The 26,623-nt window shown below is 32.0% G+C and overlaps 3 protein-coding genes across 3 annotated transcripts; 2 read left to right on the top strand and 1 right to left on the bottom strand.

The window, feature by feature from the left end:
- Window positions 1-295: 295 nt before the first annotated feature.
- Window positions 296-2,842, bottom strand: LOC145616154 (aluminum-activated malate transporter 2-like). Its single transcript, XM_081670852.1, has 6 exons — window positions 2,572-2,842; window positions 2,176-2,325; window positions 1,766-2,038; window positions 1,443-1,558; window positions 1,194-1,337; window positions 296-823 (listed from the first exon to the last, which is right to left on the bottom strand). The coding sequence occupies exons 1-6, from the start codon at window positions 2,840-2,842 to the stop codon at window positions 296-298; spliced, it is 1,482 nt and encodes a 493-aa protein (XP_081526978.1).
- A 2,889-nt stretch (window positions 2,843-5,731) lies between these two features.
- LOC145616602 (laccase-17-like) lies at window positions 5,732-8,768 on the top strand. Its single transcript, XM_081671353.1, has 6 exons — window positions 5,732-5,910; window positions 6,088-6,239; window positions 6,373-6,617; window positions 6,733-6,867; window positions 6,950-7,933; window positions 8,435-8,768. Exons 1-6 carry the CDS (start codon window positions 5,803-5,805, stop codon window positions 8,563-8,565), a joined length of 1,755 nt encoding a protein of 584 aa, XP_081527479.1. The 5' UTR covers window positions 5,732-5,802; the 3' UTR covers window positions 8,566-8,768.
- Window positions 8,769-12,272: 3,504 nt separating this feature from the next.
- On the top strand, window positions 12,273-15,481 carry LOC145617560 (laccase-17-like). Its single transcript, XM_081672274.1, has 6 exons — window positions 12,273-12,430; window positions 12,611-12,762; window positions 12,897-13,141; window positions 13,256-13,390; window positions 13,478-14,467; window positions 15,129-15,481. The coding sequence occupies exons 1-6, from the start codon at window positions 12,326-12,328 to the stop codon at window positions 15,257-15,259; spliced, it is 1,758 nt and encodes a 585-aa protein (XP_081528400.1). The 5' UTR covers window positions 12,273-12,325; the 3' UTR covers window positions 15,260-15,481.
- The last annotated feature ends 11,142 nt before the right edge of the window (window positions 15,482-26,623 follow it).

Raw genomic sequence — 26,623 nt, 5'->3', positions numbered from 1 at the left:
TAACTTTGTAAAGATAGATGAATGCCAGCCTATACAGGACAATCACAGATACACAACCTGTATAGATTCCAATTAGTTTGATGTTATTTCATCTGTGTGCCATGTCTATCTATATTAATTTCTTCGTTGTTATATATATACTCGTGCAAATGCGTGGGATATAGGATGATCTCTGGGAGAAGACGATAGGCCCCAAGGTGTTTCATATACCAAATAATCAAAAATGAAAAAAAAAAAACAGGAGGTCAAACAGACTATTACTCTATCAGACTATAATGTTTACTCAGTGTCTCAGTTACTCTGCATTTTGTTGAGCCATAGCCAAGGAAGGCGGATCCTGATCCGATATTGAAATTTTCGGTGAACAAAGTGGGGATGAATCCCCATCATGGATTATAGTCAACTGATTATTACTAAGATAACTTCTGTTAATTGATCCTTGATTAGCCAATTTGGTTCTGTCGATTCCACACGCAACCCTACCATCCATGATGGTGAAATTCTTGTCTTTAAATTTGGCTAGGGACGCAAGCTCTTGGACCGCCTTAGCAATCTCCTCGGTGCAAACTACTACATCTGTTAGTAAGGTGGCGACTGTGGCTGCTGGTGTTACATCTAAAAGTACGACATTATCCCATATGTTTGATGTTAGCAAGGGATATAGACTTTCAGCTGTTTGTTTCGCCTTTTGGATGTGGTGATTTGCATTAGAAGGTTGGTTCATTCTCATGATTGCCAACGATAGTTCCTTCAGGCCTTTTCCTGACTCTGTGCTCATCGTCATGCATGCTTTACGGAACTTGACCTTCACTTCTGTTGGTGTCTTTACATGTTCAATCATAATAATCAAATGAAGTTAGCATACAATCAACACAGTAGTATGTAGCCACAATGTAGCTAGGTCTAGTATTAGCAAAAATTGACCTGACCTGACCTAACTCGACATTCTAGACATAGCACATGTACAATAATGTAGTTAACCCAATGTAAGAGCGTAACTAATTAAGCTAAACCCAACAAAAGTTTACTCCCTCTGTCCTTTTTTGTTTGCCCCAATTTCCTTATTACTTTAGACGTTCCATTTTTTACTAATCAATTCCACTCAACTAAAACTTAATAAAGTGAAATGTTTTTATGAGGTAAAAAATTTGAGACGGGGGAGTAGTAATTTACGTGTAGAGTAGAATTTGTACCTGGACTTGAGTAAATAGGAAACTATGAAGAACTTGAGCTCTACAAGCACAACGCCGAACCAACTCACTTATATTCTGGTATTGTGTCCATGGATGATCATACTTGAAGTGTCTATGCCGAGGCTCCCACATTGCTAAATTAAACTGCTTACATTTGAGCATGTTAATATCTTAGGTAAATTAAAGTACGTAGCAAACGAACAAAATCTTCACTGGAAATAAATAATGAAGAAAGGTAGAAAAACTAACCAAAGAATCTACATTATTTTTGGAATCGAGTACTTTATTCAATCTGTCTAGTGTGAGTTTTTTGTGGTCCTTCGAAAATGCACCCGAAGAAGGTTTAAAGTATTCTCCTCCGAATTCTGTCACCAAAATGTGTTAGTTCTTGTTCACAAATGTACGTCGTGACTTGTACATACTTTGTATTACATTCCTAAAGTATCACGACTAGAGTAGTCAATTGAGGTACACATACATAGTTATGTTTGTACAAGATTTGAGTTCGTAACATAACTATGATAAAATTGATCGAGTAAGATATACATTCGACATATATAATTGTATATTACCTTGAAAAAAATCGGCAAGGGTTTCAAGATTGGTGGCAACAAGTGAGTGAAGATCAGAGCCAGCCCAGACAGGGCATATGAGGACACAAATAATCACGGCCGTACAGGTTCCTATTAAAATGGTGGTAATCCTTCTACTTGCCATGTCTAGAATTTCATCCGTTCGATACCCCGATACACATATTAAACTGAATGTCAATATGAATATCGATAGTCCATAATCAAATCTCGCCTTCATCTTTGGAAAAAATCGTATAAATGTCAATACTCCAGCTGCAAATCAAAATTACATACAAATTCATTACTATTAACGCAATTTATTTATTATTGCCTACCAAATAATGACCCGGGTTATGTCTAATATTACGATTTTGATAAACGTGTCGTGATTTTGTAGTTTATTTATTTACCTGTTAAGAAAACGGAAAGTCCAAGAAAAAGAGGCTCTAGCATAGGCAGCTTCTCCTCAGGAAGACTGGATAATTTGTGAGCTCCAACTGCTGAAAAACCACCTAGAACTGTTGCAACCACTCTATTCACCCCTTTTCCTAGCGTTGCACCTATATATACAAGTCATCATGATACACATTACACAAATTATAAGGTACAGAATAATCCTTTAAAGGACGACCAACTCAACCAGATTAATTTGATGGTTGAGGGGTCTAGGAATATGTTATATACTCGACCAAACAATCATATTTTAGAAATGTAATGACTCCCTAACTACGTATTATTTGTCTAAGTACATGTCTAATCAGTAATCAAATGATCACTAAGATATTGTGCTAGTGTTGAACACTTACCAACTGAGAATTCGAAGACAACCACCACGGTGAGAACGGCCCACATTGCATCGACACCCAAGCCATTGTAGAAAGGATCAAAGTAGTAGAAGAGTGAGACCAATGTGATGGCAAACCCAACTTTGATGGAGTGAACAATTCTTCTAGGATCATCTTTTGCAAGTTGCTTAGTTAACTTCGAAATATCACCAACATTAGTCCTCAAAATTTCAAACTTAGCATTAAAACAATTTCTTGTGTGACTTGATGTTTCTTGGTTAGGGCTCTCCATTAATTAGATTCTTATTTCTCTCCTAATGTATAATTAATTAGTTAGCTTATTCATTCTATGAGTAATATCTATCAATCTAATTATGAAGAGAGATTATAAGTAAGTGAGGTGTTTACTTAGATAAGAGAAAATTTTATATGGGGTAGGGAAGAACTAGTGACAACTTTTATTGGAGTGACAAATTTTATTTGGGGCGGGTACTTCTAGTATTATGAGCTTTTTTAGGCTAAAGGAACCAAACGGAGTACATTATAAAATGTTTCCACCCTAATTGTTGGCAAATATGTGAGTTTTTTTTTTTTTTTTTTTTTTAAATACTTATTCTAGTATGAAGTATATTATCTTGTCCATTTATTATACCATAAATATTGCAATGTCCCAAGGAAAATCTTATAGCGTAAAATTTCCATCAATTAAGAATTTACTCTGTGTACGACGGTCATACAATCAGGTTTGAGTGTTTGACTATGGCTCGATTTAGCTTATCTAAGCAAATATTTATTTACTCTGTATCTCAGATAATCAAATAAGATCATATCAAACCAAAGCTGATCAAAATCTTGTACTCTGTATTTCACAAATATTTGTAATTCTTTAATTATAAAAGTAATCATAAAATTTTTATTTGAACTTATTAATATGTATATAATGACATTTCTCATTTGATAGCTTTTGTCTTAAAGGTTAGTGTACAAATATTCAAATCTTGATATCTGATCAAAGCAGATTGGGCTAAGTCATGCATTTGCTCGCCCAATAACTAAGTATTAGGCTCTTGGTAGCTCATGTTAGGTACAAATATATCTTTGATTGGGTTTAGCTACCTAGCTAGGCCCATCTAATCAGCTAATCCGAGTAGTCTTGTTTAATTACTTTGTATAAAAAGACTCTATTTTCTTCGCCTTAGAAAAAAAAACATATTCAATTTAATTTTATTTTACGTACGCAAGATAATTCCAGTTTAATAAAAAACCAGTAATTTTAATAACAAATATAATAATGATTTAGAAAAGGCTCCGTGTAAGTTTTAATCTGTAAAAGTAATTTTAGTTAAGTATCAATAATTTACGTATGAATACACATCCTTGTTTACTTCGTTTAAGATTGATACAGTACGTACATACAAAGCAACCATATTACACCTACTCCATCCTAGTATATATTTTGAAGCTTTTTAATTAAGAGATCCTTTTTGGTTTCCTTGATAATAAACAAAAATGAAGGGATCGACTTTATTCTAGATACTCGGCCAAATGGCCAATACTCAGTAAAGTCGTCAATTTCACGTACCATGTGAATGCATGCATGCATATAATAAATACTGTATATCAGGTAAGAACACAAGAGTTTTGATAGACGGTCTAATTAATCCCCTTTGAGTACAGTACAAACCAAGCGTAAATCCAGAGTGCCAAACAAGGTGCGAAGTTGGTGCAACTACAAACTACAATTACATTTACTTATAATATCAGTGTATGTAGTATTACTGCAATATTTTAAATAGTGTGTGGGCGTGTGGCGATGCTACTTACGGGTGAAATTATTTGAATTTTAAAATTTACACGAAAGTAACGCAAATAATAGCAAAACTATTGGAAAATAAATACCCCAACTTCGAATTAGATATATTAGTTGCATTACTTGCATAAGTTGCATATAAAAACATAATTTGATTATAGTTTAGATGCTAATACTTATAACTATCAAATCATTTCGAGCTTATTAGTCTTGAATTCAAATCTATAACAATAAATATTGTCATAAGAGAGTAAAAGAAAAGAAGGTTTAGTAACTTAGATCAAGATCTATAAATTATTTTTTAATAATCAATTCATAACTTGATATAGATTAATATAAAAACTAGTTAAATCAAATAATAACCAACAAGATACTTGGAATTGCCATTAGATAATGGAATACTAATAATCATAATTAAATATAATTTCACTAAAAAATAATTAAAAGTTTTTTTTTTTTGCAATATTATTAAAAGTTACATGCTCCTAATTCTAAAATTCCTAGCTTTAATTTTTTTTTTTCATAATTATTTTTTTCCTAGGTGTAAAAAAGAAGAAAGTGAAGTTTAATGTGCATTAATTCTTACTGGTTGAATTAAGTTGACATAAAAAAAACTCAATAGACAAGAACAGTTAGTAATCTTTATCATCTTTATCTTGCTTGAAAGAAAGGCAGATAAGATGTCCTCCTCATTTCGTGTCATGTGTTCGATCAATCTTTCACTCCTTGAAGCTCCGTTTTAAAATTTGCGCACCCCACATTCATAATGATCGTGTAAAGGGATGGTTTAATTGATTAAATGATGTAATAATGGTAATCAAGCTAAGATTACTCATCGTTAAACTATTAAGTATATTAGCGTTGATCTAATCATCATATGTCATTTAGACATATTCGCATATAAAAATAGGAATGAATCATGTTGGGGTTTAGTTAAAAATATCAAAATAGTGTAAACCTTAATATCAGTATGAAAATATGAAATATCCGAATAATTTATGCATGTTTATTTTATATTGGATCTAAAATTATCGATAACTTTAAATTGAGTTCGAATCAAGTTATTAAGTTGAGTAAAAAATTGCCAGCTCTATCAATGCTCTTATAAAAATTATCTCATGAAGAATTAAAGCATATATAGATGTATTAAAATACTATCTAAAATGAGTGTGAAACAGTTTCAAAATGACAATATAATAGGGTCAAATATATCCATGTAAAATTGTCTTGTATAGCACTCTATAGTGATCGAAAGGGACCTTAATTCAAAAACCTGATTTTAATTTACTCAACCAAGCCACAAACTCCTCACATTCTCACTTCTATATAAACTACTGTTTTAAACCCTCACTTAGGCTCTCTTCACTTCCACAAAAGCTTAGCAACAAGTATCATAGCAAAGATCGAAATCGATATCGAGTTTGAGATAGAAGATCTGATCTATGGGTGCTTCTACTCTTTCCTTACCAGCATTTGCTGCAGCCATTTTTCTTTTCCTGGCCAACAATGTTTGGCATTGTCATGGAATAACTAGACACTATACATTTGATGTATGTGTCCCCTCTTTTATGAACCAATTACATTAAATGCTATGATCATGTATCATTATTAATTATTTTTTCTTACAGTGTTATATCACCCTCTTTAGTTAATATTTTGATCATATTGTATGGTTGAATTGCTTACCATGTATTGTAAAGTTGTAACTTTATATTATGAATTTGTAGGTAAAATTGCAAAATGTGACACACTTGTGCAAGACAAAGACCATGCTCACTGTCAATGGCAAGTTCCCTGGGCCTCCTATTGTTGCTAGAGAAGGCGATCAAGTTGTCGTTAAAGTTGTTAACCATGTCCAAAATAATGTCTCCATCCACTGGTACGATTTGTCGATTTTAAGACCAGCTACCACAAGTAGTTAATTTGAACAATAATTATAAATTATGTGTAATTATAATAATTTGCACTAATAATTGTTGTTTGTATAATGATGATGAAATTTTCATGTATAGGCATGGAATCCGACAGATAGGGAGTCAGTGGGCTGATGGTCCGGCCTATGTAACACAATGTCCAATTCAAAGTAATCACAGTTACGTGTACAACTTCACAATCAAAGGACAAAGAGGGACTCTTTTTTGGCATGCCCACATATCATGGCTTAGGGCTACTTTATATGGAGCTATGATCATCCTCCCTAAGAAACATGAACCATATCCATTCCCTAAGCCCCATGAGGAGAAAACCATCATCTTTGGTATCATATCGCGCTCAAATCTTTACTTTTGGTTAAACATAAGAGCACAAACCCTTATTTTATACACACTTGTATGATACTAATCATGTCGCGTTGTGCACAAATAATTGTGTAGGAGAGTGGTGGTACAATGACACTGAAGCAGTCATTCGTCAAGCCCTTCAGAGTGGAGGAGGCCCTAACGTGTCGGATGCTTATACGTTCAATGGATTTCCAGGGCCATTGTACAATTCATGTACAGGGGCTAAAGGTGCTTAATTTGATAGGCCTAATAACATTTTGTTTTCTTTAAAAGAACAATACTTTATAATTTCAATTTTGTTGTATAATAGGATTGGAAGATACATACAAGCTAAAGGTCAAGCCAGGGAAAACTTACCTCTTGCGTTTGATCAATGCTGCACTCAACGATGATTTGTTCTTTAGTATCGCGAACCACACCATGACATTGGTTGAAGCCGATGCACTCTACCTTAAGCCATTCGAAACCGACATTCTTCTCATAACACCAGGCCAAACCACCAATGTTCTCCTTAAAACCAAGCCAATTCCTAGCCACACCTCTTACTTAATGGCGGTTAGCCCCTATTTCACCGGTAGTGGCACCTTTGACAACACAACCGCGGCAGCCATACTAGAGTACGAAGTGCCACCAAAAGCCTCAAACATTCACAATATTATTAACGTTACATCCAAAGATCTCCCACGTCTACCTTCAGTCAATGACACTTCATTTGTAGCCAATTTTAGTAACAAGTTTCGAAGTTTGAACAATGCTAAATATCCCGTTGATGTCCCACAAAAAGTTGATAAAAACTTCTTCTTCACAGTAGGACTTGGGACTAGCCCTTGCCCTAAGAACCAAACATGCCAAGGGCCTAATAATAACACTAAATTCGCAGCCACAGTTAACAACATTTCTATGGCTCTTCCATCAACTGCTATGCTTCAATCCCACTTCTTTGGCCAAAATGATGGGGTTTACAAGACCAATTTCCCTCAATTCCCCCTCAAAGAGTTTAACTACACCGGCACACCCCCGAACAACACCAATGTGATGAATGCTACTGAAACTGTTGTGATTCCTTACAACACAAGTGTTGAGGTTGTAATGCAGGACACTAGTATTGTTAGTGCTGAGAGTCACCCTCTTCACCTTCATGGCTACAATTTTTATGTTGTCGGTCAAGGTTATGGTAACTTTAACCCTAGCAAAGATCCTGCCAAATATAATCTTGTTGATCCTGTTGAAAGGAACACGGTGGCCGTGCCTTCCGGTGGTTGGGTCGCTATTCGATTTAGAGCTGATAATCCAGGTTTGTGTAACACATATCAATAAAATTTGTCATATCATAGTCGTCAAATTAGGTTATGTTCAATTGATCGGAACTGCGAAAACTAGCTCTTTTATATCAGTTCTATTCAGTAAAAATCAGTATACACTAATAAAACGTATGTAGGCATCATGAGTCTTAACTAGGTACATACATTGTTTTGTGCCCTTGTCATTTATTAGTCTAATTAGAATTGGTAGAGAAGTTGATTCTAAAATCAAATTGATGTAAACTCAATTAGATAGCTAGATATTTCTCTTTAATTAATTGGCTAGGATACAAATTAGTAAATGTGGCTAACTGGCTAATATTCACCAATTAATAATTGAAAATCATATGACAACTAAACATGTGTCACATTAACCTATGTTTTAATATAAAGCAACGAACATGTACTATCAAAATATCATTTTCATGTAGATTTCATGCTTAATAAATTGAGACAAAATTAAAGATTATAATATAATTACTATTATGAAACAGGGGTATGGTTCATGCATTGCCATTTTGAGGTGCACATTAGTTGGGGTCTGAGGATGGCTTGGATTGTCCTCGACGGCAAGCTACCCAATCAGAAGCTGCCACCACCACCCGCCGACCTTCCAAAATGCTAACTGATCGATGACACCGTACCCTGGCCTTCTGCCATTTTGATTGTTTGTTATGGGATTTTGCTTGAGTGAGGATTGTAAGTTGTAAAAGCCAGCTGAGGAGTTTAATTAATTATTTGTACATGTAGAATAATGAAGGCGGCTTTGTAACATTTGATTTAATTTCCTAAGTTTTACTTTCAATAAGATAAAGGCGTTCGATTTCAGTCTAAGACCTCTAATTTGCTCAAGAACTAGAACTATTCAAGACTTATTCTTGATTGACTTTCATATCATATGTATGTTTTAGGATAACTTGGTCACTTGAAAAATTTAATTATTGTAGCATAAGTGCATAACGTCTCCCAAACGTACGTTAAAGATGGAATGCACAGCTTATTCTATTGTAAAGTTAAAATACATAATCAAAGTGATTGCATACATAATAAACGATGAAAAGCTTTTTTGGAAATATAAGCTAACAAGATTTTTTTACTAGAAATGTTCGTGTATAAGATCCTATTATTTTTTAAATTAAGCAATAAAGCAAGTGTTAAAAAAAAAATCGAGGAATTTTGAAATTATGAACTGGGCCCATAAATTTGGGCTGCAATCTGGATTCACATTAAGACCACTGTCCAGTCCAACTTGAAATTTATTTTAGCCACATAAGGGGTTTGTTTTTTGTTTTTTTTTTTTTAATTTTATTTTTTTTTGGCAGAATAAACAATAAGGGTAATTTAGTAATTTACAACCTATTATAGCAGATCACTGGTGTTAGCCATTAGGCCAAGATCTCATTAGTAATTACATTAGTTGGTTTGATTAGGGTTTATTTATTTATTTATTTATTTTATTGTACTGTTAAGAAAAAGAAAAACATTACGAAACATTATTTTACTAACTAGAAACAGATAAACTATTTTCAACGTGGTAGGAGTACAATGCCCAAAATTTGTGAGACGAATGAATAGATCAAGTCAGCAAGCTAACAGAAGATGAAGCCAATCATAAGAAAATCTAACAAACAATTAAGTTGAACAAATCATTGTCTTGTCATTAACAGAAAGGACTGGTAATGGCAGTTGACAGACAAGATAGAAGTTCAAGTTGCAGATCAGATTAACTTTACCAAATTTTAGGAGTTCGTTGTAGTGGGAATAGGGAGCTAATTTTAAGGGTCAACAAATAATTCATTCATGCAAAAATTTATTAAGCAAAAATTAAAGAGCTAAAGCTTAATTTGCCAATTATGTGCTGTAAATCTAAATTGTTCTTAAAGGACAAAAACTTTATAAGAGGATATACTACCTCCGTTACATATTATGTGCAACGATTGGACATTTTCCCTCTCTACTTTATGTCAAATCGTTGCACATAACTTGTAACGGAGGTAGTATATAATTGTAACCTGTTCCATAATAGATATTGTCACAATATAATAACATTATTATAGTAATGTTGTTGACGTGCAATTTACATGCATGCATGCACATAATAATTGTATGTCAAGCTTATTTTGAGGACCTTTAATATATAATATAATTAATTAAATTAAATATCCTTGAGTACAGTAGAAAGCAAGGTAGAGTGTCATACAAAGTGCATGGTTGGTGAAACTACAAACTACTATGGACTACTACTACTGCTACTTGTGTTTGGGATTGATATGTACTTCAACACTCTAATTAATATGTCTATTCTATGTGAAAAAAGCTCCAACTGATGTGTTATGTTTCTTCCGTTCTTTTTAATTACAATGTTGGAGTTCTCACATTTGTCAATACAAAGTTTACAACATTAATATCGTTCTGTACTCATACTTTAGTAAAACTTATGAAAATTTATTAATGTTTTGAAAGTATGTATAGAGACAAAGTTAACAAGAACTCACATGAGCATATTTTTCCTAACGTATAAATCACATAATGCAATCAAAAGCCAGCAAAAAAAAGTAAAAAAAAAAAAAAAACCAACCAATTATTAAATTTGAATATAATGGTAAACTTTTTAAGAATTATGAATACTGTAGATTTTCAAAATTGAAAATAAAAATATAGTGTTAACCGAATAACATCTCAACTAGTAATCTCTATAGTCTATAGTCTATACTATTCAAAGTTTGACTTACTAGTGACACTTGAACTCAATTACTAATTTTTAATTTTTTGACAACTAATATAATAACGCTAAAAAATTAAATGAAGGGAAAAAAAAAAAAAAAAAAAAAAAATAATGAAAAAGCGTAGACAACAGGAAAGGCGGATAAAATGTCCTTCTCTAAACGAGAGACAGAGAACGTGAACGCAAATTTACACTTACACTTTGTGCTTATTAGTGGGACCTTAATTAGCTCTCTCTCGAACTAAAACCATTACCAAATTTAAAGCATTATTTCTAAACTAAGGATGGTTAGATTCAGCATCTTGATTACGTACTAAGGCTAATTATTATTTTTTTATTTTTTATGTTTTCAAATCAACATGCTTGCATCATTTAACAAGATTCAACGTCCAAACTACTATACTTTGGATAATAAGATAGGTAAAAAAATAATTATATATTATTGGGGCAATGTTTCTTAGTCTTTGGAATTGAACAATGACTTGATATACCTTAGTTGGAATGTTGGATAATAGTTGTGTTATGAAGGAATAAGAAAGATTAATGAATAATACAAAAATTTACAGGGTTCACTAAAAATGTTTTAGCTATATGTAGATTTGTGAATAGACATGTAAAGTTTTGTTAATCTTGAGAAAATGTACATATTTCAAAATAGATTGTGTTAAAATCTAGATGTAGTTTATATAATACTCCCTAATCGAAAACAAAATAGGCCCTTAATATTAGTTCGAACAGAAAATTGCAACTTGAGATAACAACAGATACCGTTATTATTAAGATTCAAGATACCCCCATATGTTGAGCCATTCTTAGGATTAGAGGTAAAACATATTCAATGTATATTTAGCATGAGGTAACTTTTAGTTTCGTGTGAAATTCAAGATTTCATAGTTGGATCATTTTTTTTTATTATCTTTTGCACATACTGTTTAGCTTATGAGAAAACTCACATATGAGTGGTGTGTTGTCCTACATTAATTGAGTGTATAAGTGAGAGTTTGTATTGGGATGACATTGAAGAAAAAAGATAATTGTGTCCACTTTATAAGGTTAAGGGGCTACTCCCCTCATTGCCATATAGTTTTGAGGTGGAACATGGAGTATAACATAAATAAAATACATTTGTGAAAAGAAATTCCATTCAAAAACTTTGGAGTACTAGTATTTCAGATTGATTTACAGTACCCTTCAAAAAAAAAAAAAAAGATTGATTTACAGTACTTACAAACATATAACTAACATAAAGTATCTAGGTACATACACATATATAGTAATGTTAATGAAATTAGAGATAAAACTATACAAGTACGTGTATGAAAAAAAATGGTTGGATAAACATAAAAATAACTCATTTAGTAATCCAAAACAAAAATGGAAAGTTATAACTTCAAGCTATATAGAACAACTTCCAATTGACAAAATATTAGGAGATATTATATTATGACCATATAATATTGACTTGAATAGCACTCAAGGGTGAGTGACAAGTCCCTCAAAAATTAATCACCTAATTGCACACCCAACCCAAACATACCTTTACCACATCATTCTTATATAAATAACTATGTTAACTCTCACTAATCACTCCAAACTTGCACAAAAAAAACCATCCAATAACATCTACACACATTTTTCTATACTAAAGGAAAAAAAAAATATGGGTGCTTTTTTTCTTTCGTCTCCTGCATTTTGTGCAACTCTACTTTTGTTTATTGCCAATGTTTGGTTGTGTCATGGAGTGACAAGGCACTATAGATTTGATGTATGTATTTTTTTAAAAAAAAGAAATTCACTTTTTTATTAGCCAATGAAATTAATATGATTTGAATATACTAGTATGCTATTTTTATTTTATGATGCTTCTTTTTATGTAATGATTTTAATATTTTGCTTACTACGAGTATAAAGTTTTTTTCTTGGATTTTGCATTATGATTTTGTAGATAAAGTTGCAAAATGTGACACATTTGTGCAAAACAAAGAGCATGATCACTGTGAATGGCAAGTTCCCTGGGCCAAGAATCATTGCTAGGGAGGGTGACCGAGTCATTGTAAAAGTTGTAAACCATGTCAAGAACAATGTTTCAATCCACTGGTATGATAAACTAAATAATGAAAGCTAGTGATGAACTTTGTTGTTATCAATATGAGATATAGTTCGTCGATTATGCCTGGCCTCCACTAGTTGACCATTTCATTTCATAAACTAATAATCATTTAATATTACAGGCATGGTATTCGACAACTAGGGAGCCCATGGGCAGACGGTCCAGGTTACATAACACAATGTCCAATTCAGATAAACAATAGTTACGTGTACAACTTTACGATCAAAGGTCAAAGAGGGACTCTTTTTTGGCATGCTCATGTCTCTTGGCTTAGGGCATCTGTCTATGGACCTATCATTATTCTCCCAAGAAGAAATGAATCCTATCCATTCCCTAAGCCTCACAAGGAAGCCACCATAATGTTTGGTACGTACTATTATTAAGACTAATAATAATCACCACTCAAACTTGTATGTTTTAGCCCCTTAAAATCTATGTAGTTGATCACACATATATAAATTGTCCATACTTATGTTGTAGGTGAATGGTGGAACAATGACACTGAAGCAGTCATTAGTCAAGCCCTTCAAACTGGCGGAGGCCCTAACGTATCGGATGCATATACATTCAATGGATTTCCCGGGCCATTGTACAATTCATGTACCGGAGCTAAAGGTACTTGACATATCACTGTGTTATACAGCCTAAACATTTTTGTACTTTGTACATGTTAAATTAATACAATTTGCCTTTGGCTTGTAGGTATGGCGGACACGTATAAGCTTAAGGTTAAGCCAGGGAAGACTTACCTCTTGCGTTTGGTTAATGCTGCACTCAATGACGAGCTATTCTTCAGCATAGCAAACCACACTATGACATTGGTTGAAGCCGATGCACTCTATCTAAAGCCGTTTAATACCGACATTCTAGTCATTGCACCGGGGCAAACCACCAATGTACTCCTTAAAACCAAGCCTAATCCTAGACACACCACATACCTAATGGCAGTTAGGCCTTACTTCACCGGTAGTGGCACCTTTGACAACACTACCGCGGCAGCTATCCTAGAGTACGAAATCCCATCAAAACCCTCCTCGGCTACTCATCACAAGATCATCAATGTAACCTCTAAGGATCTCCCTCGTCTCCCTTCCATTAACGACACTTCGTTTGTAGGAAATTTCTCACAAAAATTCCGAAGTTTGAACAATGCAAAGTTTCCAGCCGAAGTCCCAAAAAAAGTGGACAAACACTTCTTCTTCACAGTAGGACTTGGAACTAGCCCTTGCCCTAAGAACCAAACATGCCAAGGGCCTAATAACCGGACCAAATTCGCGGCCTCAGTAAACAACATTTCTATGGCCCTGCCATCAACTGCCCTGCTTCAATCCTATTTCTTTGGCCAAAATGCAGGGGTTTACAAGACTAATTTCCCTCAAATGCCTCTTAAGCAATTTAATTACACCGGCACACCACCTAATAATACTAACACAATGAATAATACCGAAGTGTTAGTGATCCCATATAACACAAACGTAGAGCTTGTTTTGCAAGACACTAGCATTATTAGCGCGGAGAGTCACCCTCTTCATCTACACGGCTATGATTTTTACGTCGTTGGCCAAGGTTTTGGTAACTTTAACCCTAAGAAGGACCCTGCCAACTATAACCTTGTTGATCCTGTTGCTAGGAACACCGTTGGAGTACCCTCCGGTGGTTGGGTTGCCATTCGATTCAAGGCCGATAACCCAGGTTAGTATTAGTACTACATTAATAATAATCATAAAGACGCGAAAATATTTTTTCTTTCATATTATCTGTCACTTAAAATATATATCAAGTCGGGTGCATAATAATTAATAACAATAGTATACGAGTAACTAGCTCATTCATGATTTGTGCATAATAGTTACACATTCGCATGCATTTGCAACATTTGAACAAGAATGAATGTTTGATAGTTACTAAATTGGATTAGACAGTCAACATTCAAAGTGGAGCATAGTAAAAATGCATGTAACGATCTAGAATTTTTGTCGTAAAATCGTAATCTCCATCTAATTAATACTTCAATTAAGCATTGACTATAATTAAATTAAATGGCCATTAAATCATGACCCTTTTTATTGAAGGGACAAGATTAAGACTTTTCATCAATTGGATTAGATTGTGTACCAACAAGTGGTAATTGCATAAGCTAAGGCTAATAATAAAACAAGTGCTACATTAGCATACACTAATAACGATATTTTAACCAAAGTGTAATGTTAAGTAATCATTAAGTTAGTGTAAGAACACGCGTGTTAATTGCTTTAATATCAAAATGTTTTATTAGTTTGAAGTATATTGTGATTAATTAACAATAATGGAATACCTTAATTTATAATTAATTTTGTTTAATTATTGAAAACAGGAGTATGGTTTATGCATTGCCATTTTGAGGTTCACATGAGTTGGGGACTAAGGATGGCTTGGATTGTCCTTGATGGAAAACTACCCAATCAGAAGGTGCCACCTCCGCCCGCCGACCTTCCCAAATGCTGATTTGTCAGCCTTTTCATTGGCCGTTAATTCGTTACAAGTTTCTGTTTCCATTTTTTTGTTTTTGTATGAATTTAAATTATTTTGTTTTTGTGTGATGGTTTTGCTTGAGTTTGAGAGAAAAGCAAGGTGAGGCATTGAATTGTAGAGTTTGTTTGGAATAAGGATGGTTTTGTACAATTCCCAATTTTCCATCTAATGAAATTAATATCAAAATATTTTGAGTTTTGAGACTAAGGGCCTGTTCTCTTACGTTGAAATTCAGTTCAGTTCAGCTGAGTTCAGTTCAGTTCAGTTCAGTTCAGCTCAGTTCAGTTCACTTCAGCTCCTAATTTCCTTCTCTTATAAAATATTCATTTCAGTTCAGTTCAGCTGAGTTCAATTCAGTTCAGTTCAGTTCAGCTGAGTTCAGTCAATGAGAATAGGCCCTAATTCTTCATTGCCCTTTTTTTTTCTTATACTCAAGAGTTTGGGTGTGCTTTCATCTTTAAAATTGAAATAAGTAATTACAAATCAAATAATCTGAAGTGTATCGTTTGAAAAATGTTTACGTGTTTTTTATCCCACTACTAATCTTTTTACTTATGGTTAGAATGAGAACTTTACACGCTACTTAGTAATCAGTCAATCAGAGGATGTGCATTATGTTCTCGAATGATGCGAGTTAAAATATCTTACAGTAATTAATTTATTTTTACCGTGATGGTTCTCTTTATTAACCGTTTGAGTATTTGGGTGGGTTGGTGGAAAATAAGAAAGAGGCAGTAGTTAATTGAGTGGCAAAGTAGTTGGGCCATAACCCGTAAAAAATGTCATATTCGTTGCTTAATTTCAAACCCACAACAGATGAGGCTGAGTTGACAAGCGGGCCCAAGGCCCTAAAATCCAGAACCTAGACATGCTGTGGGCCCAAACCTCTGAATTTCTTTCTTATCAAACAGAAAAGCAGATGTAAAGCCCTATGGTTGTCATACTAATGACTTTGATGATTTTTTTTATTTATTCTCTTCATATCATTTTTCAATTATTATCCAACTTCTTGTTTCCAATTTGTAAGAAATTTCTGATTTTTGTTTCCAATTTGTAAGAATTATTTAAAATACTGTATATATTTTTCAATATATAGGTGATACTCCTAGTCTCCTAGCTTATTATCTTATCAAGGAAGATTGATTTTTACAAGCTTGTACTTTAGTAGTTTAATGGGAGTAAACCTAGCTCGAGGTAACTCACACGAAGGAAAGCGATAGCTCCACAACATTTTTTAGAAAAACAAATTTAGTACGGAGTACCTTTTACTGGTCCACCTCGCTCCAAATTTCATTTCTCAGATCATCAGATGGAATTCGAATTTTTTAACATACTAAATGTATTGCTAGTCGCTAGAAACAAACCGATAAATGAGAAAACAATTACATCCTCTAGCAATATGAAGTAGCATTATTTTGAACTTAGCTCACCCAAGCTAATTAACTTCAATTAACCTAGTAATATACTCTAATTTAATGTGTATTTTAAACAAATTATGGAGTAGCATTTAGTTTCAAAAACTACATTGGCTTAAGAAATTCACAAGTTACAAAGTAGACCACTACTATAAGAATAATTTTATAACATTATTAAAAGATTTGTTTTTCAAATCTTTAAATTATTAACAAAAATCATTGGGTCAAAGATACATTAAGGACATAAAAAAGTGCAGTTAGTACAATGATAAGAGAGTACTTTTCTCCTTATCTTATACGGAGTAATTTGCAAAATTTGAATAAAATGGTGGAATTTAAATGTGGGACCCAAAATGTAATATTTGTGGGCTTATAGGTGATTATACCTCCCTGTAAATGGGTCAGTGAAGCTCCTTTTTGTAGTGCATGTGTTAGCAATTTTAAAGGTTAAAAATTCTTGAATTGATGACTGAAATAGTGAATATCATTCCTTTCTTCTTTTTTACTATGAAATTCTATGGCTCATGCAGTAATTGCTTAGCTTAATCTGGAGTAAATTTGAGGAATATAACTGTCACATCAATGTTTTATACCCCTGCTATTTTATTTCGTTGATTTTCATATCTTCACTTTCTTCTGCACTGTTTTTTGTTACACCAAAAATGGCAGAATTTTTTACAACAACAACAAATATAATTTACTACTCCTTATAGTAAAAGGCTAAAACATGTACACTCATGGCTTCAGAATACTCGTTTTATAATTTGACTTTTATACAATTTATCGACCACATTTTCTTAACATTGTATAAAAATCAAATCGTTGCACCACATAACCTACTTCACTTAACCTTTTCATATCGTATACTATAATTAATATATTTTAACGATTGTAAGTATTATGAAACAGAGAAAGTACTATTTTTTTAATTAAGAATAACATGTTCAAACAAGAAGAACGGACAATTTGTTTTCTCCGTAGCAACAATACTAGAAAACAGGTTCTGATTTTATCTTCATGACATGTCTTATATCTTGTTCAATTATGTTTTGCCCTTGGTGATGAGATGACTACATAAGTAGATAGTACATAACCTATTCCACAATTTCAAATCATTTAGTCTAAAAATGTAACAGTGTCTTTGCTATTGCATGAATAGGACGGAATTCCCCGTCCCCTCACCCCAAAAGCATGTTCTGGCGTGGGAGGAAGGGACGGGGGTGGTAAGATTGGTAACTCGTGTTTATTCTACTAGTTAAAACTTAAATGACGCGTCACGATTCGATTGGTAGACATGGAGATAGTAGTAGGACCAAGGAAATTGTGGATGAATTTGGGTTACAGCTAAAGGTGGTCTGTAGTTTCATATAATGTCACACCATTTATCAAAATTTGCTTAGCTTCCCTCCAAACACAGGCTCCCCTTTGAAAGGACATCAACTGCTCTCTTTTGGAAATGTCCAGCACTTATGTTGCTTCCTAAGACCCTAACCCCTTTAAAATAAATGTAACATAAAATTTTCTGATTATTCATTTACGTGAAATAATTAATTAAGCTAACTTTATGTGCATAAATTGGTTGGTATACGTTGCTATTATACACAGTAATTAAACTTTCTAAAGTCATTTTTAATTGTTATCCTAACTTTCTTTTTCCTGTTCAAAATCTAGTCTTGCAACTCTCAAAATCAAAGACTTTAATTAGATAGACCCTAGAAAAAAGATGAAGAAAGTTAGATAGAAACTATGTATGATGTGTTACTTCACTCACATTCATTGCTTTACTAATGTAGTTACTATTATTACACTCTATTTTCCAATTTTAGAAGGGGTTCATTCAATTATCTGATCATATCATAGTTGTCACATTTTCATTACTTAATGATATTGACATAAGTTTACAAGAATACCCTTTTAAAATTTCTATTTGTATTTTTATATCTATACCTCTTTCCCCAATTATTTTACCTTAAGATTTAGATCATGAGGAAGCCGAATCGGAAACCATTCTATATTTCTATAGTAAAAAAATGTGACAACTTTCTTACTATACTAAAAAAATAACATAAGAATTGAATAAGATAAGAGTGTCATTTGATACCTATTCAGTTGTTTTAATAATGATTCAAAATACGCTATAAGCCTATAACTATTATAACAACTAATTTTGAAAGGGCGGATTATTATAATAAACTCTATCACATAATACATAGGATTAGGAAAAAGATAGAAGAGGAGGAATTTGTTTTACCTAACTCAAGGACTTTCAAATACAACCAAACCAACTTTTTCATCCTGCACTTACATACTTCCCCCACTCCAATTATTTTTATCAAGAACAAATAAGGGAGGAAGGAGGCAGCTCACATGCATTCTGGTATACAGATCTGATTTTTAATAACCCTTCCATTTTTATTGTCCTTTTTTTTTTAAAATACATAAATTAAATAAAATAAAATTAAAATTAAAATGTATCAATTTATGCATGGTTGATAATTCCAACAGCTGGATGGAATCTCTGACTTAGCAAAGACAAATATGAAAACAGAATTGCAGACTAGCATGATAAAGAAATTTCCAAAATACACAAAATTAAAAAAAAAAATATTTAACCAAAAAAAAAAAAACAATGGTCTACTCTTTGAGTTTGAGTCAATGAAAAAAAGAAGAGAAACTAATTCTATTTATATTAATGTTCACATATATAAATATATATTTGCAAAATGTATTACACTAATTTAATATAGTTGTGGCCTTATTACCACAATTGAACTAATTAACATCTAATAAAAATTAATCAAAACTTAATAAAAAAAAAACCCTTACTATGATTCAATTAACATAATAATCATATATATGATTAATATGATTAAGAGTCACTTTTTTTAGGCCAACTAACAAGCATGGAAACACACCTCTTCATAATATAAAATCTTGCCTTTTGCTCCTTAGCTAAATGACTACATTTCTTCCCAAATGCCGAGCTTTTCTTCGAGAAGTTTCGCATTAATGACTTGTTCTTTGACGACGTTGGCGAAGACGGGCACGAACTCTTCATTGATGAGCTTCTTGAGAGCTTATCTCTATTATGATTATGAGATGAGGGTTTTTGAGAGTAACTCCTTAGGAATGGAGGTGACTTTGATGCGGAGTTTTTCGCCGAAAAACTCCGCATCAATGACGAGTCTACGGGGATGGAGGACGATCTTGATGATGTTTCTTTTTTGAATAGTTTCCATTTTTTATCCGAGGATGATGAATAATAGTCTTGATCTTCATATGCCATAATATACTCCACTTATTATTTTTGTTATTGTAAGTTTTTAATTTGAAGGGTGGTTTATTTATTTTGTGTAGAAATTAAAATGGGAGAGTGAAGTATGTAGTAGTGAAAGAAATGGAAGTGTTTTTTTTAGTAAGATTGTTTGTAATTTGCTAACACTTTGAATGGAAGAGAACATGGGTGATTTATATAAGAAAGGTTAAAATTATAATTAGTAAGTAAGAGTAGTAGTAGAAAATAAATAAAAGTAGTGATTGTAGTATAATGTAGGGAAACTATTATTGGTATAGGATTCATTGGTCCCGGCAGCACATGTCCACACTGTTTTGACCGATTGTACGGGGGATTATATATGTTTTTCGAAATAAAATAGTTTGAACGATTAAAAAAAGGTACTCGTATTTAATTTATTACAGAATGGGTTAATCAGGTTTAATAAGTCCAGTTTAGAGAAATTAGGTTAATTGAATAGGCCTAGTCATCGATATAACAACATAAGACAGAATTGTGTCGTCTGAATAACGTAGGATGGACATAATCAAGATCGTGATTGAGTTATAGTGAGGTTATTAAAAATTAAGAAACAAAATATTTAATTGTAGATCAATTATGTTTTACATACATAATGTCATTTATATATATATAGCCACTAGATCGGACTTTAATTTCATGAGGTTATAGAATAGATGAGGTACATGTATATGTCACCTATAGATTACCGACGTGGTTGAATTCTATTGGTATTTGTGCACAGTGAACATGTAAAATAAATTGTTTGTTTTTGGGTACTAAAAGTACGTAATACTATATTGTTGTCTAATCCCCTTTTTAATGCAAATATTATTACATAACAGGAATCTTAATCAAACTCGAAGCTAATTATGGTCCTTACTTTCTACTACTAGTTTGACTTCTTCTTTGTGTCAACAGAATAATTGATTTGTCCCATAATTAATCATTTAAGTTTCTTAATTAATCAATTTGGCAATTGCATACAATAATTATTAGTCATTAGAATTTTGACTCAATCCAAAAATAAATAAACCCTATGATTGAAAGTTTGGCATGCCTAGCTTATTAGAGTGAGAGGGTCCATCATCAAATGATGATTTGTCAATAGATTTGATTTAAGCTTATCATAAGCTAACCTATAGATTTGTTTCTCTTTGTTAGTTAACTTTGTCTTTTTGTAAATTATAATATTAATATTACTTTATAGTCTAAGATAAATAGCTTATTATTCTTTGAATCCTTTTTAGTTCGATACTATGTCCAGTGAATGAGTTAGTATGTTACTCTATGAATTAATTTAAGCTAAGATTTCTATACTATGCTTATATTTTGTTTTTATTAGTATTTCACATGGGAACATAAATTGTGATAAGGTGTACTACCTAATGCATCAAGCATTTTCTGAAATAATATTAACTACTTGTGGAAAATTTGTTCATTTATTTTAACTTTTTTCCTTTCTTTGTGGCTATAAATGATGCGAAGAACTATTTTAGTTACGTGTAATATGTAAAAATAACAACGGGGAACTATAAACCTAACAATTAACAAGGTGAAAAAAGTTGATTGGTTGATTGTGTGTAAATTGCAAAATTTTATTGGCATAAGTCCTTAAGAATTTTGGTTGTTTCACTTTTCATTACATCATTCCCTGATTCTTACTGCATATCCTATCAAGATATTATGGGTACAAATTGTCACCATACTTGTAAATTCCTTATCATAATATCTTTTTTAATTTTAAGAGAAAATCTTACAACAACTTGATGTCTTGCTAGACTATTGACTTTGGAACTAGTGGATTAGTATACTATATATAATTAAAAAGGCCAAAATTGTAATAATAGTCATCAATTTGATCTTTGATTTTAGAATTACATAACTTCTACATTGATAGTGTAGTTTGAACTTGTAATGTGCCAACTAACTGACAATAATCAATTGAAAAGAGGTAATTTATACAATTTACAAAATCATTGTAAATGAATAAAGTAATGAAGATATAACAATACTATTATTATTATTAACAAAATTAATGAGAGAGGAATATATAGTAATTGAGATTTACCTGCACATGGAAGCATATGGATCAAGAGACAAAATTCTTGAATTTAAAAGTCCCTTAATTGGAAGCACCGCCCTAATTCAAATGTTTTCAACTCCAAGTTCTCTGACAAGCCATTGTTGTCTCTTGTATATACAGTACAACAATTTGTATATATTTATTAAAATAAATATATAAGAATTAGATTGAACATTGTTATTCTATGCTTAGCTTATGAAATAAAATTAGGATAAAAAATATAACAAAATTGATTATAAATTAATATTGTACAGATCTTCTAGGTTACAATTTGTCAAACAATATTTAGTTTTTACTTGTAAAAGCTGAATTCTTACCAATTTGTTATCTGACTTTTTTTGCCCTTAATCTTAAAAAACCTTATTTTAGGAATCTTGTATATTTTCTTAGGATCCAAGGAAAGTGGGTGATTTTATTATGATGAAAATCTGACATAAAAATTTATGAAAGCAAAAACACATTTAAAGTCTTGACTGGTCAAAGTTAGCAACCAAATAGTAACTGTATGTTCATGTGGACTTGGATGAGTATGAATACTGTAACTGTTAATGTGAGTGGAGATTATATGTCTCCTACCAACCATAATTACAATCAAAATTACAGAATTGATATATGTTGATAATGGTACGTACTATGTTAGAGATGGATTCTTCTAAGAATTGTAAGGTCCAATTTCTCTATGTCCCTATGTGTGTTTGGGTGTGCACGGTGGAAAAGGTATGATATGATATGTGTTAACTTTTAAGTCTTTAATTTTCAAGTTATTAGATTGGCCGGTGTTCTAATCTTAAGATGAAAATCAGACGAAAATTAATATACATAGAAGGACCAAGGACGTATATTTCTAATTCTAAGTTACATATGCTTGGAAATGGTGCATTCAGTAGATTATTCTTAACAAAATTGTCCTATGACCTAACATTCTGAGTATATGTGTATATTCAGAATTTCCTCTTTGTGATCTTTTCCTTCATTCACTGAAGCAGTTTTAATTTCTAGAAAGTACAGAAGATCAGATTGACACGTTGAATAATTAGAAGAATTTTAACTAGCAGTCTTGACATAGTAAAGTAGCTTTAAGCATGCTTAAAAAAAATACTAATAGCCGTAGTAACAGGTGCTTTTGTAAAAAGTTCATCATTGAGAATCTTGTCAATGTACTAATGAATTTGCTACGAGCCTACGATAAAGTTGTTTTTTTTTTCTTTTTAACAATTGCTAGATAAAGTTCATCATTTAGATGCATCGTAACACGTACGTACTTGTATACTTTATATCTATACCAAAGTGGTAGAGTTTAAAGAAGTTGCCTATACCAAACAGATAAAGTTTAAAGATATTGTAACGTATGTATCTTTTTCACTAACAAGTTAACTATATACAAGTATATTTTAATCCGTAAAAAAATATTTCTACCCATGTCGACAATATTATAGTAGGATTAAATGTGAATATGTGAACAAACAGTCAAATTAAGGGCCGGGATCGATCAATAATAAAAGTGCAAAGCTGCAGACTGAATTAACCATTTACACTTATAAATGCTTCCAATGGTCTAGGATAAAATCATTGATCATACATTCATACTAGAGTACTTACCATATCATATATGAACGCATTGAAATGGTCACATGCATACACGTGGGCCAACATGAATGTTGACTGTGGGTCCTTGCAGTAACAATATCAAATTAAAGTAAAATACGAGTAAAAGTTCCTGGTAATGTATTGTTAAAATCATCTTAATGTATGTTTTTCAATTTTGAAAATCAAATTCATACAATTTTATTACTAATACATGAGTAAAGATATAGGTAATTAAAGTTATGATAAAAGTCAAAACATGGAAAAGCCGTATAATAATAATGCATTTAAATAAATAAGTGGGACAAAGCAGAAACAATTCTCAAGTTCTAAACTTAGAATTCCGCGTTATTTGTTTGGTAAAATTGGAGAATTGAGAGATTCCTTAAGTTGAAGAAGAAGACGATGGTACAATAATCTTCTTTTTCTACCAAAAATCGAAATGTAGGATATGGCAGCTGACTGTGACGACTGTGGTCCATTATTCCAATTATATTTTAATATTTATTGCTATCATTGACCACTCCTTATCTGTGGTCAAACTATTTTGCAAGAAATAAATAAACACAAAACATTTGATAACAACTACTCGTCTATTGTTAAAGTATTTATTTTTGGCCTTTTAGGTTCATGTCTATTTTTCCCCAAATTATATTGTCCAACTATTTTATACTTCATGATTGTACTGTGTCATGTATGCAATTAATTACTCCCTATCTTTCATCCAATCAGAAACATGTATTGCATTGACGTTGATTTATTTTTAATTTTGCTTGTATTATGTAGTAAACTCCCTAGCTAATTCTAATGTCTAATAATTTTATATAATAGCGATCTTATTGAAAAGAAAAGAAAAACGAGAAACTAAGATATATATATATATATACATGCAATTACAAAAGTATGTAAAATAATCAGATCAGGTGATATCGAGTTGATTTAATAGAAAGAAGTCATAACCTTTTGCATGCATATGTATTATTCAAACTTGGGTTTATATTTACAAAAAAAAATTTAGAAAAAAAATCGAAATTATTTACTCAATTATCATCTGCCAAGGAAAAGTTATGATATGAGTACGTAATTATATTCTAGTGTAGAAATTAGATCGGTGTAACCTTGGTATCTATACAACATTATTGAAGGGTGGTGCCACTCGTTATCAAAGTTGGCCCATCTTCATTACACTCATGGGATTTGCAGAGTGAAGACTAGTACTACTCGCAAAAGAAACCTATTTATGAGTTGTACAAATAATATTCAACATTGAAAAACTTTCACACGTGAAAAATAAGTCAAATATACTTGAATCTTCATCATATCATCATCTCTAATTCAAGTGATACTAATTAATAATTATGGCTTACGAATCTATACCATTAAATTATGAGATATCATTAGCTATTATATATATATATATATATATATGCATGTGTTCCAGTATTCGACACGATTGTATGAATTTAATTTTAGAGCTATAGTATATATAATAGTAATATATGATATACCTAGATGTTTAATGATGCGTCATTTATTGTAGTTCACTAAAATACAAATGAATCTAACTAGCTAACAAGTAAGAAAAGAGGTAGAAGAAAATAGATAAAGATATTTTAGTGTCATAGTCGTTATAAATGATTCAAAAGGGCATGAATTGAAGTATGTAACGTATATAGTAGTAGTTGAAAATGTTGTTGTGCAATTATTAAACTTTGAGTAAAAGTCCTCAATTATAGTGACATGGTTTTAAATCATGTTGTGGATGTTTTGAAGAAAAATGGGTCACTAATTAGTATTGATTGATTATTATGTAATACTATACACATGCATGTATGTATTAGATCATTTAATTCATGTTGATCTACTATCGATAGGTCTAACATTTATTTTGGTATCCTATCATATGATAGCTGCCGGTTTGGTTGTAGGTATAGTATATCTAGGTCAAACTATAGAGCTATTTTGTGAGTAAGGGTCAATTCACATTCATTGAACTGAGCCGAACTGAACTAATTGGAGCTGAATTGAACTGAACTGATTGAAGCTGAACTGAACTGAACTAAAATAAATATTTTATGAGAGAGGGAAATTAGGAGCTGAACTGAACTGAACTGAACTGATTGGAAGAGTCGATTATAGGTTTTAATTTTCATAATCATATATGGTGTATCAAATCCGGCAATTAAGTACAATTAGGGCCTGTTCTCATACGTTTATTTTCAGTTCAGTTCAGCTCCTAATTTCCTTCTCTTATAAAATATTCATTTCAGTTCAGCTCAGCTCAGTTCAGTTCAGCTAAGTTCAGTCAATGAGAACAGACGCTAAGTATAGAGACTCAAATTCAAGTCTCATTTGACATAAAGTTTGGGCCCTTTACATTCTTATAATATGTTTTGTAATTATTTAAGTTTTATTTTTTTTTCCTAAAAAAACTTAGCATCTATTTTGTTGGGGCCATATATTGATAGAGACATTAGTACGTATAATGTAGAGTCTGAACACTGTGGAATTAAACGTCACATGAGTTGCGAAATTTAGCCTCAACTCCCATTTAAGAGGGTCTAATGTAATGTAGTTGCTCCAATTTCCTTTTGCGGCAATTTTTATCCACTTTCGTCTATTTCCTAATGTAGAAAGTGTTTATTTTATGTAATCCATAACCTCTCAACTAGTGACACCAAAGTTACTACCACGTACAATGTATTAATAAAATGGATATTACTAGTGCTATTATACTCCGTAATTCTTTTATCCCTTCACTCTTCCATTTTAATTGTTTATTATCTTTTGTTTTCATTTCAGACCTTATTTTTTAATTTTGTATACATTCTACTTTAATATAGTGAAAATTGTATAGTACACTATTGCGTAAAATTTTTGAAAATAATTTTCTCTTAGAATTATTTTATTTATTTACACATTAAAAACGGGGAGGCCAAAAGAGGAACTCAAGGCTACTA

The sequence above is a fragment of the Chenopodium album genome, chromosome 26 (assembly GCF_948465745.1).
Source record: "Chenopodium album chromosome 26, dcCheAlbu1.1, whole genome shotgun sequence".
Lineage (NCBI taxonomy): Eukaryota > Viridiplantae > Streptophyta > Magnoliopsida > Caryophyllales > Amaranthaceae > Chenopodium > Chenopodium album.
The sequence above is the reverse complement of the archived record's forward strand: the minus strand, read 5'-3'. Positions and strand labels throughout refer to the sequence as shown.